Below are 17,932 nucleotides of genomic sequence, written 5' to 3'. Positions count from 1 at the left end.
TCCTTCTGAAGAAACTTAAAATAATTGTTTGTCTTGGCAGGAAGGGAGGGAAGGGAGATCACTCAGAAGGGATCAAGGGAAAGCTGGAGAAGCATTTTTGTTAATGGCAACACGGTCCCTTCTGTGCTCACATTGTGAAGGCCAAGACGACTCAGACCTGACCAGCACACACCTGGGCTGGGGCTGGGACTGGATGACATTTAAAGGTCCCTTCCAGAATTCTATGATTCTACATCCTGACTAGGACAGAACTTTCTGGCTTCTACATTTGACACACCATCTTCATACTTGTGTCACCTATATGGCTGGAGCATCCCTTTCTTCCTGCTCAGTCCCAATCCATCTCCTTTGTGTCTCTCCCTCTGCCTCCACCTGCATGCAGATACCAGCAAAACTCTGCTACCCTCATTTGCCTGTAACCAGCCCATGGGACTGAATATGCCTCTTCAGTCCACCTCTCATGCCACTGTCCCTGCCCTCAGCCAAACCCATCTGTCCCATCCCATGGGTGTCCTGCCCTGACAGACAGCTGTACCATTCACCTTCCTTTTGCTCTTTTTGTTCCATCAGTCACATGAATCTACCCACTCCACTTCCACTCTCACATTCCTGGGGTGCATGAACCTTTGCTGTTTTATAATATGGACTCTGCACCTGCAAGGTGCGATCTAAATTGTGAAATAAGCATAAATCAACACAATTTTCCTCCTAAAGGAAACACCTCCATACTACCGAAGCAGAAATCCAAGAAGAGAAACCATCCTGACCTTGCAGAGCAGCTCATGAGATACCCCAGGCCTTTTCCTCTCAGTGCCAGCACTTACACAGAAGTGGTAGCACTTTGTACATGCTCAGGCTACTTGGCTGAATAAATCAGACCTTTTCTCCTTCCTTCCACAGAAAGGGCATGACCAGGCCATTCAGCCCAGAGAAAAGCATCCCTTTCTGTAGAGTGCTTTAGGAGCACAGGCCTGGCAGAACTCCCTGCCACCTAACGAGCTCAGCCTTTATGATTACTTGGTGAATTTTTAAAATACTGAAATGTTATCCTTAGCCCCAAATAGCTCTGAGCCACTTGCATCTTTCACTGAGGGATACTTCCCCTTGGAACAGTTAAAGTGATATTAATCTTTCGGCAGACAGATCTGCAGCTGTCTTCAATAAGATCACAACCTACTCACCCCAGCCCTGCGTACGAGAGGATCTGCTCGATCTGTCTCCGGGAGCTGAATGGGACCGGGTGGCCAGCGGTCATCAAGGCCTGGCTGTGCCAGCCCACACAGGAGCCCATGGGCTGTGATGAGCCCCTGGGGCTGGCACAGCCCACAGCTGCTCTCTGTTTCCCCCACAGCCCCAGGATGCAGCCGGCAGCTGCCCAGAACTGGCTCCAAATGGAGCAGAGCAAGCCAGAGCCTGTCGGCTCAAAGGGCTGCTGGAACCAGGATGGCACCACGGCCCAGGGACACAGCACCGGCCTCAGACAAGCAGAACAGGCAGCTCCTGGCCCTTCTGCAGCCTGTCCTGCCAGCACAGTCAGGCTGGGAGCAGCTCATCAGAGCATCCACAGAGATATCTTAGGGGAGAAGGGGGATTTGCAGCTGCCAGCTGGACCCTTTCCTTCTCCCCCTGGTTTTCAGGGCCACTCTGCTGCTCTGGGTGCAGACTGAGTGGAGCCCGGAGAAGCAGGAGCAAGTCCCTCAGAGCAGCACAGCCTTGGGGCTATGCCCAAATACCAGTGATTTATTCCAGCTTCCAGGACACTATTACCAAAGGGGCTCAGCAAATGCCCTGGGGACCCTGATTTAATTAGGTACTACTGCAAGATGAAAGGAGCGGGTTATCCCACTGACAAGTACATCAAAACATCTTTATAGGACATATGCAATCAGGGTTCTTCAGCCTTTCCATCCCTGGTGTGCTCCTGCCTCTCTGCCTGCACCTGCACTGAGTGAGCAGGGGCTGCTCCCTGCCCTGCCCTTGGAATTCCCATTTCCAAGAAAGACAGGGATGCAGCAGACATTTGTTTTGAGGGAGCCTGCCTGACCCAGGATCTGCTGCCCAGCCCCAGGCTGTGCCAAACAGACAGCATCCATAAGTGGAGTGTGTTTTACCTGATTGCCTGATCCACCAGCACTAAAATGGGTCAGAAAGTCTGTGTTTTCACTCTAAGTTTGTTGGTTTTTTCAACCAAAAGTTTTAGCAACTTCTAAATCAAACGTTTTTCAGATTTCAGCAATCCAAACCAAAGGAGTGAGGAACTGCTGTATCTGTTTTGTGGGGATTTTTCCCCAGTCAAAAAAACCAAAAAACACAACAGAATTTTTTTAAGAAAATGAAGGCCTATTTCTTAAAATACTGCATTTGCCCCAAACCCCAACTACTTATCAAAATTTAAAGTAGGAGCCTTTCTCTCCCAGCCTTCTAAGTCTCTGGAGTTGATGTTCACAGTTCTGAGGTCCGAAAGAAGAGAGGGAGCTGGGAGCTGTGAGGGCACCCAGTCCACGTCCCACACTTCAGTGCCTACAGCTCCCATGCACCTGTAACCAAGGCTGCTGAGTGCACCCAGGCAGACGGGACACCCGGTCCCTGCCAGCCCTCACTGAACAATCATCAGGCTTTGCAGGAGAAAAATGAAAAAACTTGGACTGAGAAAGCCAAAGGGCTCTGGCTCAGCACCAGGACAAGCTGAAAAAAATGCCCCTCCTCCAGAAGGAGGGAAGGTTTCTGCATCGCAGGCTTTCTATTTAAATTGGACGTTTTACTCAAATATTATTTCTTTTTCAAGATAAGGCTATTTCACATTCCACGGAAATGATGATAACCTCTGAGCAAAGCATGATTGAATTTGATGATTTCAAAGCCCAGCTCCCTGCTGGCTGATTCCAAGCATTTGGATGGGAGTCAGAGCCTTCTTGTTCCATGCAGCAGCAGATCAACTGAATGAGACACTATGATTTTCCACAGTCATTTTTGCAGATGAAAGTCACACTTCATTTTTCCCTTTCTGTGTTTCTAAGCTGTAGAGATAAGGATTTCCCACAAGGTTGGAATGAACAGCCTATTAATTCCACTTTCCCTGCCTGGCTGGCTATCTGAATTGTACCCATCCCTAGGGCTGCCATCCTGCCATCCCATCTCTGCTGCTCTTGAGGGGATCCCTGCAAGCCATAGCCTTGCTTGCCTCAACCCTGATAACCCAGGAAGCCCTGGAGAAAGCTGTGTGCTGTCCAGCAGACGCCTTCTCCTTGGAGCTACTGAACGTGTGTGTTCCCTCTTACCCTAATAAGGCATGAAAATGCCTGAGGAAATTCATGTGAGGTGGGTGGAAAACAGATAAAGCCGTGCATCCTCCTCCAGAGTCAGAGCACATCCCGTGTAAGGAGCATGGTGGGCCAAAAATGTGTCAGTGCTGGAACTGCAGCCAGCCTGGATGAGGCTGTTCCGGGAGAGGGCTGGAAGAAAGGGGTGAAGGCATCACACCATCCCTCACCCAGTGACACTGAATCCCTCCAGCCCACAGAGCCTCACACACAGCCCCCCTGTGTGGAGGGACACACGGTGGGGGTCCCACAGCTGGGGTGGGTGTCTGATCCTGGCTCTGGACCCCAGCACTGGGGCTTGCTGTCCCCATGGCCACACTGGATCAGGAACAGAGAAGACTTCATCCAAACCCTACAGCCCTTTCCCTGCATGGCTCCAGTGGATGAGTAGAATGAGGATCAGGCAGAGGTTTGAAAACAGCAATATTTCTGCAGAGCTGGAGACTGCTGTGCCACACAGAAAGTGGGAGAGTCCCAGCCCTGGGCTTCAGCTGGTGCAGAAATAGATGCCAGAAACTGGGTTTCTATTAACCAAGGGTGATGAAACAAGATTATCCTGTTTATAAACACACCGAGCTCTGTGAGAAGTGTCTTTACTGGGACAGCAGGACTGAGGAGCATCCCCTCAATGCTGTGTCCTGGCACTCAGCTATAGCAGGAGCTGTGTGGCTGCCCTTGTTTCTCCCTGTCCATGTGCACAGTGACTCTCTGAACCCTGCCCATGGAAGCACTGAGATGCAGATTTCCACTATGGGGGCTGTTGGGCAGCCAGAATTCCTGAAGCAGCCAGAATACCAGCCATCGAGGAGCTGCGCTCAGCTCAGGCCACTCCACTGCCTCCAGGTGTGGTTGTATCTTGCTAGGAGTGACCCTTCCACTGCATCCTGTGGGGAGCCCCCCTGCACCTCCATGAGCTTGTCTTTTAAGCCCCCTGAGTGATCAGGCTGTGACTCTCTGATCTTTGGTGTCTGATCACACAGCTGCAGAAATGCTGCTCCCAACTCCTGTGTCCCTCCCTGGCAAACAGCAGCCAATAACCCACCCAGCGCTGGGAAGAGCTCTGCCCATCTCCTGCCTGCTGCTGCCTCCTAATTACACACCCATCCATCACACACGGAGGTGTGGAGTCCTGGAGCAGAGAGATTGTGAGGCAGGGAGAGCAGAGGAGGATCAGTTGCTCCCTCCTGTTCTGGCAGGGACTGTCCTGAGCCACTGCTGCTGCTGCCCACTCTCGCAGGGTGGCCGTGAGCATCCTGCCCTCCTCCAGCTTTAGACCTAAAGGTCTGGGAATGTGCTGAACTCCTGAAGTGTCTAATGCCTCTGCCTCTGGCTAAAAGCACATTTTAAAAAAATCCTAAAGCTTTTCAGGGCAAACCCCAAGTCTGACTCAACAGACCTAAAATCCCAGGTCTGATATCTGGCGTCAGGGAAGCTGAGCTGTGCTATCAGCCCCAGGAGCGCCAAGGCCACCGTGGCCACCAGCCCAGCACTGCACTAGACATACACCACACCTCACCAAAGAGGTGCCTCGGGAAGTCATCCCTTTGGCTGCCCACTTTCCCCACCAGCAGCTTGAAGCCCCAAGAGCAGTGGGGACAAGGGCAGAGCTGTGCCAAATAAAGCACCTTCCGAGTGGGAGCACACAGCCGAGCCCCAGCGGCGTGGGCTGCCCCAGCCCCAGCTCTCAGCTGTCATACTCAGGCCGCACTGATAAAGCCCTGCTCTGCCTGCCCTTATTTAGTCAGGAGCCTCTGCTGACTCCAGCGATTTTGGGACGTCATTTGCACCACACACCCGCGTTCCCCAAGGAGACGCTCGCTGCTGCCCGGCCACGCAGCCTGGAAATGCTGAGCACAGGGAGACAGCGGCGACACTGCCGGGAATGCAGCCAGGCAGAAGAGGCTTGGAAAGTGATACAGGAGCTGTCAAGCGCTCTTGTTATTTGAAGTGAGAGCTAAGATGTGACCCAAAGTCATGGGTACAGATAGAAAACCAACTTAGGCTTCAAAACAAGGCAAAAGCTCACACTGTGAACAATGCCCGTGGTGGTGGTGGGGAAGCCACACCTGTGTGACTCCTGGCACAGCCCAGGCTCACCACTGAATCAGGAATTAATGCCCCACACTTCAGAACACAGTCTAGAAATTCCTACAGATACCTACAGATATTACATTAGAACAAAAATAAATCCAAAATACATTCACTTGGAGTTGCACTCTCCAGGCATAAACCACACAGGGGCTACAGGGCCAGCACACGAGGACAAACTGGTGAAGCCCAGCAGCCATTATAGCCTCTAATATCTTGCTGCCCTATTGATCCCGTGACATCTGGCAGATATATCTGAGGTGTTACTGCCAGGACGTGCACCCGTCAAAGGACCTCAGAGCTTGGCCAGACTCGTGCCTTGCAGGACACATGGCCAAGTCCCTCCATTGACTTTGGTCCAAGTCACTGGGAAGCACAACCACGTGCAGAAGCAGACCACGTCAGACACTGCTGCAGTGGGACAGAGGTGGGATTTGCAGTGTTTACACTCATTTTGTCCTTAAAAAGCACCAGAGAGAAGGAAAACCCCTGTAAAAGCTGCCCAGTTACTGAGCACACGTTCCAAAAAAATCAAAGGTTCCCCCTGCAGACAGTCCTTCCCTTCCTCTTGTTTTATTTTATTTTATTTTCATCTGTTCTGAAGAGCTGAAAGCCAACCATTTTCATGCTTCTTCTCCCTGTATTCCACAGGACCATCCTCCCCATTTGACAGGCAGACACATGCTGCTCCTGAAGCACAAGGATCATCAAGTACCCAGGGTACAAAGCACTCTATTCTGTACCAGCCTGTGTGCCCATAAAACTGCAGGGCAGCTGTCCCCTCCTCACAGTCCTCCAGCCAGTTTGTCTACTTCAGCTCCAGGGAGGTGAAGCCCCAGCTGTGATCCCACATCCTCCCTGTGTTTCCCAGCCACGCCAACTTTTTTTCAAAGGAGTCCCCAGTCAGGATGGATGGTGGGAAAGGGGAGGTTGGAGGGACGTAGCAGGTGCCTTCACCTAGCACTGGAGGAACAGCCGTGTCCTAGCTCTGACAGGAGTCCCTTGGGATCACAGCAGGACAAGTCCTGGAGCACCAGCAGTACAGGGCAGAGATAATGAACACCGGACAGTGTGTCTTAACCCCACATCCATCCGTGGCTACCCCTGGGCAGGGGTGAAGCCACATCCACCAGCTGCCACAGAGGCTGTGCCCCAAGGTGACTTTTCTCCCGAGCGAGAGCAGCCTGGGTGAGGATTCATACTCCAGCTTCCGTCAGCTCCATGCCTCTAGCTGATCTCCAGAGCTGTTGATAGGCACGCCCAGGGTTTTTTATCCAACATCCGAGCAGCACCAATGGGCTTTGCATGGGGTGAAGCTGGATGGGCTGCTCAGGACAGCATGGCCCCATGCCAAATGATTTTCACTGAAATAATGAGAAACAGAGCTATTCCCTCAGCTGACAGTGAGAAGATGTCCTCAGCTTCCTGCACAACTGGGAAAGCAGCTGCACTGCCAACCCAGGAGGATTCAGGAGGGAGCTGAGGAGGCCAGGGCAGCACTGCCAGGGCAGGAGAGGCAGTAGGACAGGCAGTAGCTGGCTCTGCCCACGGCCCTGGCTGGAACACCCAAAGTGAAACAGCAGGTGGGACAGGAGCTGTGAACCAGCCTGGTGCCTCAGGCACCCTCAGAGCGGAGCATGGGACAGGGGAGGTTTGGTGACCACACTGACCATCGTCCCTGGCTGCTGCTGCTCTCAGCCCAAAGCTCACAGACAGGGCACCCCTCAGTGCTGCTGACAGCCTCCAGCCGTGCACCCCAGAGCTCAGCACGTGCCTGGGATTCCTGTGGCGCAACTGGCCGAGGCAGCTTCCAGTGCTTGGGCTTGTTTTCCTCGGAATTTCTATCCCTAAAGGGCCTTTTATGGTGCAAAAGGGAGAAATCTGGCCTGGCATTTCACCCCCAGACAGCAGAAGGCTGGATGTTAGGGCAGTTTAGTTCTGCAAGGGGCTCCCCCGAGTGCTACACACAAATGAAGCTCAAACATCCATGTACAACAGCACAGGTGAGCAGGGGTAGCTGGGAATTTGCACAGCCCACCTGCTGTGTCCTGGTAATTAGTGCCTAGTAATCATCTTACATACAGATATGCCACATCTTCCCCCAGGAAAGGATGGGTGTAGCCTCAAAGGCATTTTTTTGGGTAAGGGGCACACTGCCATCTGAGGAGAAATGTAAAGGCTCCATCTAGAAAGCTCCACCTCACAGTTATGAGCTCCAGCAGTGCTAATGATAGTGCAGCCCTTCCATAAACTGTAATAATCCGTTTTCACAATCTGTCCGCAATTACTCTGCCCTGGGTGTGGAAACTGAGGCAAGGTTCAAGGCCAAAGCAAAAGGTGGTAGCAGAGCTGGGGTTTAAACTAAGGACCTTCTCCAGGAAAAATGATGTAGATTTACTCTCTACCCTAGATCTGAGGTGAAAGGAGGAGGGAGAAGAGAACGAGTCAGATTTACAAAAGGCATCAGGTAGAGAGAGTGGCTCTGCCCTGAGCAACACACACCAGGAATAAACACTGATGGGAACACTGAGCTAAAGTTTACAGGATGGGGAGCCTGAATTCCCCTTTCCCAGCGGGTCCAGCTCAGCTGGAAGCAGTGCCGCAGGAACAGGACTGGGGTTCCACACTGCCAGCAAGCACAGTGATCCCTTCCCTGCCCAGCAGCCACACCACTGCAGGGTCTGCTGGCTGAGGACTCTCTGGAGGAAACCAGCTTCCACTCTTACTTCCTCCAGCTCCAAGGTTTCCTTAATAGGAAATTATTCCCCGGCCGCACTGGGGAGGGATGCAGTCCCCGCCAGGGCAGCGGGTGCATTCCAGCCCCTGATTGAAAACACTGCAGAGCCGCTTTTGATCCAAAGTGTAAATAGTGTATAATAAAAAGAGATTCGTGTAAACCAGCCAAGCTCTCGGGGAGCAGCATTCGCAGCTCCAGCCTCCTTATTCACGCCGTGGCCACACGCTTTTCCCGGGCACAGCAAAGCTGGTGTCGGGCTGAGCCTGCCCTGCCAGGAGGATCCAGGGCCCCACACCACCCCAGCCTGTTATTTTTATCCTAGCTGGCCCTGCATGGAGCTTCACTTGCAATCCTGCTGGGTTTTCTCCACCCGTCCCTGAGGCAACTGGGTTTTGTTAAAAAACAATCAGTCATGCTCCCCACAAAAGCTTGGAGAAGAAATGGCTGCCAGGAGAGTAAAGCAGGGGTTTCTCCAAGGAGCAGAATGGGGTTCGGGAATAGGTGTCCTCATTTATTTCCCCCATCTACTTGATAATGAAGTAACTGATAATTAAACAGGAATTAAATGGAGTGAGACAGGACCGCCATGGAGTCACTGCCCAGCAGCTGAGCAAAGCCTGTGCAGGGTGAGGATTTCTTGGAGAGGCCAGGTGAAACCTCAAGGAGTGTTACGACCACCTTTCCCCAAGAGGAGAAAAGTGAAGGCTCCAACCCTGCCTCCCAGATCTCTGTTGTCTGCGGGGTTGGGTGAAATAGTGCGGGGGGAGCATGCTGCCACCACAGCTCAGACACAGGCAGGGATGTGAGCTGGAGGAGGAGAATTTCCCCTGCCCTTTCCAGGCAGACTCTGAAGCCACTCTTATTTCCTCTCTCTTCCATCCCAGGAGGGACAGTGGAGCAATTACACTCAGCTGCTAAACTTGACAACCCTAATGCATCCCACAAACTCCCCACAGAGCCACGCCAGGGCCAAGCTGTGTTCTGCTGCAGCCCCAGTTTGTCTGGGACACACCTTGCTGCTCACGAGCCTGTTGGATTTACCACAATCAAACCCCACTGTTTCTCATGCTGCCCCAACAATGCCCAGCAGCTCTGACAGCCCAGCACAGCATCAGGATGCTCCCTGTCCTGCTGAGTGCCAGGGCTGGCAACAGTTCCTGCTGTCCAGCACCTCCCCTCTGGACCAGGGCTGCAGGGGGACAGGAGAGGGGATGAGAAAAAGGACAGCTCCTGAACACAAGGGATGGGGACCATCACCGCGGGAACCTGGGCACTGGAGCTCCAAGCACCCACCTGGATGCTGCAATCTCTGACTTCTGCCGGGCGATGGCCGCAGCCCTCTGAGCCCCCTCCACGCTCCTGTCCACCTTCTGCCGGATCTTGGCGCTCTTGAGGGGTATCACACGCTTCTTCATGCCCTTGACCAGGACATTGTGGCGGTACTTGCCCTCCTCCTTCTTGCCATCGGGCAGCGTGGTGCAGCCGTAGCCGTGCCGCAGGTTGTCCAGCCACTCGCCCTCGTACTTGAGCCCACTGGAGCGCTCGCTGACGCCGAAGCCAGCGCGCTTGTCGTTCTTCCACTCGCCCATGTAGGTCTCCGTGGTGGTGGCATCGATGTCGGACTCGAAGGGGGTGTATTCCTCGCCCTCGGCGCCCTCGCCCAGGCTGACAGTGGAGGTGGCGTCACTGGCAGCCGAGCTGATCCCACTCTCGCTCTTGAGGAAGCTGACACGGCTCTTCTGGCTGGCCAGGGATGACTTGGACTCGGACTTCTTCAGCTTCCCCAGCAAGGAGCCCCTGCGGAAGAGCCCCCCTTTCTTGGGCTTGCCGGCCTCGGCATCCGCGTAGAGGCTGAGGGCGAAGCCGCCGCGGGTGATGGTGGGCGAGAGGGGCAGGCTCTCGGGGTTGGCGGCGGGCGAGTCCTGCTGGGGCAGGGTGCCATTGCTGTGCTCGCTGCGCAGGGAGGACAGGGATGTGCGCAGCGGGGAGCGCACCACGGAGGCCATGCCGTAGGGCACGCTCTGCCGCACGCCGTAGCCGTGCCGCATGCCGTTGGTGAACTGGCCCTGGTACGTGCCTGCGGGAGACAAGAGGGGCAGGGTAAGAAAGCAGCTTGGTCCTGGGAGAGCAAAGGGAGGTGAGCTGTGGGGTTGCACTGACCCCAACCCCACTGGTGCTCACCCACATGTTAAAGCATCAGTGCCTAGGGAGCAGAGGACACCAGCCCAAGAGGCTCTGCTGGCAGGTGACAGCTCGCTGGAAAGGGACTGAGGCACCAGGGGACACTGGTGCAGACCCAAAGCCACTTACTGTATGGGATCTGGATTTGCATCCAGAGCAGGGAGTGGGAGGCAGCCCCGAGGGGCGGAGTTTGGGCTGTGCAGAGGGTGGCAGCAGCCCCAGCAGGCATCTGAGCTGCAGTGGCACATCTCTCCTTCGCTTGATGACAGTCCCTTTCAGCCTGTTCTGCAGTCTGCCACTTGCAGGCTGCCAGGACCATCTCTAGACCCCTGAGTCAGGATCCCACATGTCCACTGACTGCCCTGGTACCTGAAGCCACATCTCCTTGGTGCTGACATACGGCTTCTCTGAGTTCCCAAGATCAAGGCTTGTGCCACACTGCACAAAGAAAGAGATGGGCAAAAAAGGAAGGAGAGAAGCAGCTCTTTGTAGGGTTCCTTCAGCTCTGCCCCCAAAAGCATCACCCCACCACACTCCTCCAGACCCAGCTCAAGAGGGCAGACGATGATGGGAGACAAAGAGAGGATTGTGTTCACCGTGGCCAGGGCTGCACCTTGGGTACAGGACCCTGCTAAGGACCAGCAGGACTTTGGCAGCGACACCTTGAAGGACTGGGACACTGCTCCTCTCCAGACCCCCTGATCCCAAAGGTGAACACACTTGCAGGCTCCAGCAGAGTGGAGACCCCCACTCTGACTTTTCTCACCAGGATGTCAAGAGACTTAAATTAGCTGCATCAGAAGCCCCACAAGAAGAGCTCCTGGGAAGGGCAGGGGGCTGGTGGGGGCAAGAGACAGCCTTCACCCATAACACCCCCCATGCCAGCACAGGGAAGGTCAGAGCATTTCTGAGCCCTGTGGATTGGGATGGGATGGGGTGGGATGGAATGGGATGGGATGAGCCTGGGATGAGCCATTTTCCCAGCCTGGCCCTTGTCAGTCTATAGATGCAGTTGCCTCAGAAACCAGCAAACCATCCAAAACAAGGCAGCATTCCACTCTGCTCCTGGCATTACAGGTCCTGGAATGGGCCATCCCACCCCAGACCAGCACCCTGTGGAAGAGATGCTGCCAGCAGCTCTCTCAGCTTGGGGCACAGGCAGAGGGTGATGGGGGAGCACAAATGCCTTTGGAAAGGCCACTCTATTCATTTACTCTCCCAGGTACTGCTTCATGTAAGCAAAGGGTCAGCTGTGCTGGGGGTATTTTCACTGACATCTGTCCTAAACCTGGTTTGCAAAAAGCAGTGACCTACCAGAAGACACATGATTTTGGGAGAGCAAGCACTCCCGCGGTCCTGGGGAGGCTCAGCCAGGGCTGGGCTGAGATGGAAGGGGGTGACCCATCTTCAAGGCATTAATCTCCCCCCTCAGACACTATTACTGAGCCCAGGGATGACCCTGCTCCCCAAGGAGCAAATCCAGTTCCTTCTTTGGCGATTGTGGGAGTGCATATTTTACAGTCTCCCAGGCTACTTCTGCAGCATAATCTCTCCCCCCAAGCTTCAGGTTTCGTTGAAATCCTCTTTGGACCCGCCTGTGGAGTGTTAACTTACAGTGCTGAGGGCCAGGAAAGACAAGAAGTGCCCGAGTGAGCAGCAGCTGCTGCCCTGGGTGAGCTGCCCCCAAGCCAGCCCCTACTCACCCTGCAACACAGAGATTTTGGGGTCCCCATGAACAGTTGGTCTCCCCTACAAAAAAAGTAGGGATTCATGTAGTACAAAGTATCTGCAGACTGCAGCCAGCCATGGGGAGCCATTTGCCAGAACAAGGGGCCATTGCCCATTTTCTTGGCAGAGCTTGAAGCTCTGCGAGGGAAAAATAAGGAAAAGTAAGCATGGGTTTGGACACGAGCCTGGAGTCAAGGACCATCACTGGAGATCCCAGGCATCGGGGTGTGTTCCTCACCGTGCTCCCAAATCCCTGTCTGTGAAATGGTGATGAGTCTTCCAAGTGCAAACTGAAGTTCGAGAGACCCCCATAGTGCCCCATGTCCCTCCCTGGTGAGGTCAGTGCTCCATCCCACCCACCCAGCCAGCGGGAAGGGCTGACACACGATCAGGGTGACATTGGAGACCTTCTCCTCGGATGGGAACAACTTCACACGTATCAGGCTGCAGCTGATAATGCTGCCATGTTAATTCCCTGGAAAAGGAACTTTGGAAAAGTCTTGCAGGTTAAGGGGGTTCAGCCACTCCTCAGGGGTCAGACCAGAGCAGCTGCTGCACTCCAGCAAATCCCCAGCCCCCCTGTCCCCCTGAACAGCACCAGAGCCAGCTGGGTGGGAAAAGCCACATGGCACAGTGGGTCTCCAGGGAGCAGGGATGGGAGTGCCACCCTCAACACAGGGTTCAACACCAGCTCTGCAAGCTGGTCTCTGCTCCCTGATTTCAGCTGGTCCAGCACAAGCAACATCATCCCTGTGACCAGAGGTGCCAACCTTGCCTGGATGAACGGAGGGCACTGACACAGTGCTGCCCACGGCTGCTCAGCCAAGGCGGGGGTGAGCAGGCACTGCCATGTCCGTGTCATGCTGCCATTCCCTGCCTGGCTGAGGCTTCGTGCCAGGGCAGGGCCATAAACCACCCCTGGAGCGGAGCCAGAGGCTGCGGGGAGCGGCTGGAGGCGCCGGCGGCCGTGCGTCAGGGCACGCAAGGTTTGAGCAGAGCCAAGCCCTGCCTCACCAACACGGCCCAGTGCAGTAAGCTCAGGAGAAAATGGGGCTGTGCAAAATCTCTCCGCAGCAGGGCTGCACGTCCCCGAGCCACCACCACACCCCAATACCAAAACAGCCTGGAAAAGGGGAAAGGGGGGACGGGCAGCGCACAGAGCTGTCAGCCAGGCTGCCACGAGCTCACACGCATCTGAGGTTCTGCAAAAAATAATTAAAAAGCAATGGATGTGGAACAAATAAATCTCTGTTTAGGATGAAAATGGGACAGAGCCCACTTCCCAGCCTCCCCAGCCCTGGTGATTCATCAGGGCAGTGAGACAGAGTCACATCATCCCATTGGGGTGTAATTACTGTGGGACAGGACCTCAATAATCCTTTACTGGCTGCATTTTTACTTGTCCTAATGACAAAAACCACTGGTTCCTCTGCAGCCCTCAGGAATACAATTCATCACCTCTGCACAGCCCCAACAAGGGGATGCTGCCAGGATAACTTCATAGGACAGGAAGGATTAAATTGTAGGTTTGATGGAAATTACATCCGTGCAGCCTTTACCTCCAAACACTCCAAAGGAGTGGGAGCACCCTCTGCTTCACCCTGGCAGCAGGATGGGATGGTGCATGCCTGCATCAAATGCAAATGCTTCAGCTCCCAGTGCCCTCCAGCCAGGCAGCAAGATCCCATCCCCAGCAGTGACACACTTCCCCTTCCCAGCCTGTCTCAAGGCTCCCATATAATTAGTGATGAATGTAAATAATACAAACAACTATGTAAATAATGCACACAGCTCAAATCGGATCCCTGCCCTACAGTCCCCTGCTGTCACCCAGATACTGCGATGACAGGCGGGTTAGAACTCAGTGTAAGTGGCCAGGGACATTTAAACAATGCACAGCACCATGTGCAGGACAAAACTGAGTGCTGCTTTTTGGTGCCAGCAGTACTGTCTGGTGGGTCCTGCTGGAAAAGAAAGGCAAAGAAAACCACATAGAGAGGTAAAAAAGTTCACTGTATTAATTCACAGGTCACACTAAGCCAGGCAGGAGCTTTGGCACAGAGGCAGCAGACAAAAACCAGCACCATCGTGGCTCTCCCGGGCTCCTTTCCTCCTTTCCCAGCCACAATCCCATGGATGGTGCTCCTTCTGTCCCAGTCCAGACCCCTTTCCACTGTGCTTGCCCTGCCACAGGGAGGAGTTGTGCTGCTCCATATCACTCATTTCATCTCCCCAGTAAAGCACTTCTGCATTTCTTTTCCCCTCTTCTGTGGTCTTGTGATCACTGACTGGTCTAATTGTTTCCCCGTGGTTAATTGACACTACTGTTTTCCTTAGCACCCTAAAGAACAAATTGCAGCATCAAAAATAAGTTGGGTTTAGCCTGCTGTGATTGCAAGTGAGGTTTTTTTCCCCCATATAGATACATACAAGCAGTTATTTGTACAGCAAAGACAGGCTTTGGGGTGGATCATGGGTATGCAGCACAATTCACCATTAGCAGTGAGATTTTTTTTCTGCAGTAAGACTTGACTCAGGGTTTTGACTCAGAGTCAAATGTACAAAACATCCAAAAAATGAGGCCTTCCTTACAGCATGGACAAAACTCACCAGGCAAAGCCAAATAACTACATGTTTACTCATGTCTTATGTTGCAGAACAATGAGCTCCTTCATACTACACCTTCCACAACCCCACTCACTGTCTGCTTCAGCCAAGGCATTCTGCCCCTGTAAGGGCTCTGAGCTCTTCCCTGGTGACAGCAGCACACACAGGTACATCCAGCTCGGATGCCCAAAGAAATATATCAGAATGTCACTGTATCTGCCCAGCCATACCAGGGGCTCTGATCCCCTTGGCTGATTTCAATCCATGTTACAGAAGGCTCCTTAAAGCCATCAAGTTTTCCATAGCTTTCACAAAAATAGGCTTTTGGTAGTGGGGAGAGAATGAATAACCCACACAGTGCCTAGGCAGAACTGTACCATGACCCTGGTTCTTATTAGACACCAAAAATCTACATGGGATTTCAAAAAGCTTCACTCCAGATTTGGGCTTTTTTTAGCCACCAATCTTGGCCAGACACAAGATTCAAACACAGACAACCCTATAAGTGTATTTTAAAACGTGAATTTTTATGTATGTCTATATATATATGCATATATAAAAAGTTAAAGTCTATTTTAAAACATCAGAATCAGCTACACTTTCCCGAAATCTGCAAGCAGCCCAACCATGACCTAAAGTTTCTGACGACCTGGCAAGAGCTGCACATTCCCAGAACCCTTTTCCTCGCGTGGCTGGCTTCCAAGGGACTTGGGAATCGTGTCCCCTACTCAAGGGACGGCAGATATCCAAAGCCTTTCCAGATGTTTATCTTGGCAACCTCAAATTCAAACATTAACAGGTCCCATTAGCAGTCTGGCCACATCTGGATCTTGCAGGTGGTTACTGTGTGCAGGTGAGGAGACAAAAGAGGGAAAGGTCCTGCAGGTCAGTGAGACCATTCCACCCCTGTCCTACAGGTGGGAAGCTGGATGGTGATCCCCGGCTTTGGCTGCAGTTTTCTACATGTTCCTGTGCCATCAGAGAGGCTCATGCACTGAATGAACAGCTCACATCAGCCAGGGTATGACGACCCAGCACACGGAGCAGCCGCTGGGCACCCCAGTACAACCCTCGTGAGCCTCGTGGGGCTGAGCTCAGTGTTTTGGCAGGGCACATCTTCATGGATCAGGGCTAAACTGCCAGCCTCGAGTGGCACCAAGGATCATGCAGCTGGCACGTTCTTGGGTGTGGGACAACACCCCGGGGAGTGCTGTGCTGACAGAAGCAGGATATTCTATATCCTTACAGGAGAAAGCACTGGCTCATCTTTCCCGCTCTTCTGCCCCAAGCTTTCAGTCTAGTATCTAATCAAACCCGTATGTCAAATCTTAACAACCAAAATTCTCCCCCAGAACATTAACTGGAATGCCAGAAGCCCTTCACCCTTAGAAGGATTTGCGTTTTAGGAAGCAGCAAGGAAGCAACTGTGCAAGTTCAAAGGAGACCTTGACATCTCCAGAATGAAATTCCCCACGGCAGCCATTGCTGACAGTTACTTGCTTGCTGCTCTTCACTCATCAGAGCACATCTTCCATGTCAACTACACATCTTCTGGCCTCACGTGAAGGTTCTGTGCACCGAACTGGCCACGCAACCTCCACCTGTTAAACCATTCCACAGCCACAGGACAGAGAGGGGAGAAAATTTAAGGAGCTGGAGGGAGGGATGTGTCAGTTCGTATCTGTACCTCCAACATCCAAGGGCACAAGGAAAATGGGTCAACTTCAAGACTCTATTCCCAGGCTTAAAGTCAGCCACAAACCCACACAACTCATTGAGAAATACTTAAGAAAAACATAGCCCTGAAAGCCAGTCTTGAATGAGTCCATTTTTCTAATGCCTATAAATGTGATGCTTTTCATTCTGAAGGTTTATATTATTATGGGTATTTTGCTTTATAAACTAACTCCAGTGCCTGTCCTAGATAAATATAGATGCAATTTTGATCCGTATTTTGAAGGGTATTTCTTTCAAATCACCCTCTCTATTTAGCTATCCTAAATGTGGCAGCCCGGAACATTACTGTGCTACAGAGCTACAAAATTACTTGCACAGAAATTCTTGCAATGTTTCTAACCCCAGAATTGCCACTAATGCAAGAACACAATTAGACCAAACATTTACAGAGCACAACAAATATCTGACTACGTGGTGCAGCTGTATAGTAGCAAGGATTGAAAGCTTCCAAATAACTGAAGGGATTTATTTTGGGGAAAGGCGGGTGACTACATATTCTAAACAGCTCAGATAGACTCAAAACTCTTTGGCAAAGCAGATGTGCAGGCAGCCCATCAGAGGCGTGCAGGCAGTGTTTGATGCATAGGGAAAGCATGCTGTGATGCTGTGGGTGGCTTATATCTGACATGAGGACATTCACAGCTCGCTGCCTGGTGGGTGAGTGCATGGCTCGCTGCGGTAATGCACCAGCTGGGACTTTGTGGGCTGGTTCAGCCAGAAGCTGCAATAACCACTCCCCATGGAACCAGGAGTCAAAGACCACACAAAATCAACTTGCTTAGTGTTAACTACCAATACAGGCACTTAAGAGCAGCTTGGGGCAATGCTCCTGCTGCTCCTCCCTCGTGTCCGCAGACAGTGAGCCACGCGTGCTGCATCCAACTGGGAAAATCCGGGCACGCACACTTTGACGAGACGGCTGCACCCCAAGCTCCCCTTCTTGACTGAAGCACCCCATTGGCTCACTGTAGGACACTGTGCCTGTCTAGAGCTCACTAGTGGGGACAGGGCCAGGTCACCTCTTCAGCAGGGACAAAACATGAAACCTCTGTTGTCACAGGCTGGGTATGACGCTGTTCATCCCCCTCCCATTCCCTCTGGAGCCACCCTTACCTCCGTCAGCGTAGGTCTCGGTGCCATAGCCATCCTGCAGGCCATTGTTCCATGTACCCTCGTACTTGGCTCCGCTGCTCATGCTCTGCCTCGCGCCATACCGTCCCTTAAAGCCATGGGTCCACTCGCCTCTGTAAACCCACCGTCCTTTGGTCTCGATTCCCAGGCCGTGCCTCTTGCCTTGGGACCAGTAGCCTTCGTAGGTGTTGCCACTGGGCCACGTGTATATGCCCACGACCTCGAAGCCGTAATTCCAGGAGCCTGAGTACTCCCCCTGGCCCTTGGGCCCGGTGCAGATGCCATGCCCGTGGGCTTTGCCCCCCTCCTGGCTGTGCTTCCCTTCAGCTGCTGCCTCCAGATCGCATCAAACACCCCCACACACCCCGTGGGGGCGTCAAAGGTAGACACTGCAGGACTCGGA

At 53.0% G+C, this 17,932-nt stretch overlaps 1 protein-coding gene across 1 annotated transcript in view; it reads right to left on the bottom strand.

Annotated features, from left to right (window-relative positions):
- JPH2 (junctophilin 2) overlaps positions 1–17,932 on the bottom strand; it is a 32,867-nt gene that overhangs the window by 13,779 nt on the left and 1,156 nt on the right. The window contains exons 2-3 of the mRNA XM_017735473.1: positions 17,512–17,863; positions 9,439–10,222 (exon numbers count right to left, since the gene is read on the bottom strand). Of these exons, the coding sequence (XP_017590962.1) occupies positions 9,439–10,222; positions 17,512–17,863 (1,136 nt within the window). The remainder of the gene's footprint in view (positions 1–9,438; positions 10,223–17,511; positions 17,864–17,932) is intronic.

Source organism: Corvus brachyrhynchos, unplaced genomic scaffold (assembly GCF_000691975.1).
Source record: "Corvus brachyrhynchos isolate BGI_N302 unplaced genomic scaffold, ASM69197v1 scaffold10, whole genome shotgun sequence".
Taxonomy (NCBI): domain Eukaryota; kingdom Metazoa; phylum Chordata; class Aves; order Passeriformes; family Corvidae; genus Corvus; species Corvus brachyrhynchos.
Note: the sequence above shows the minus strand (reverse complement) of the source record. Positions and strands in the feature narration are given on the sequence as shown.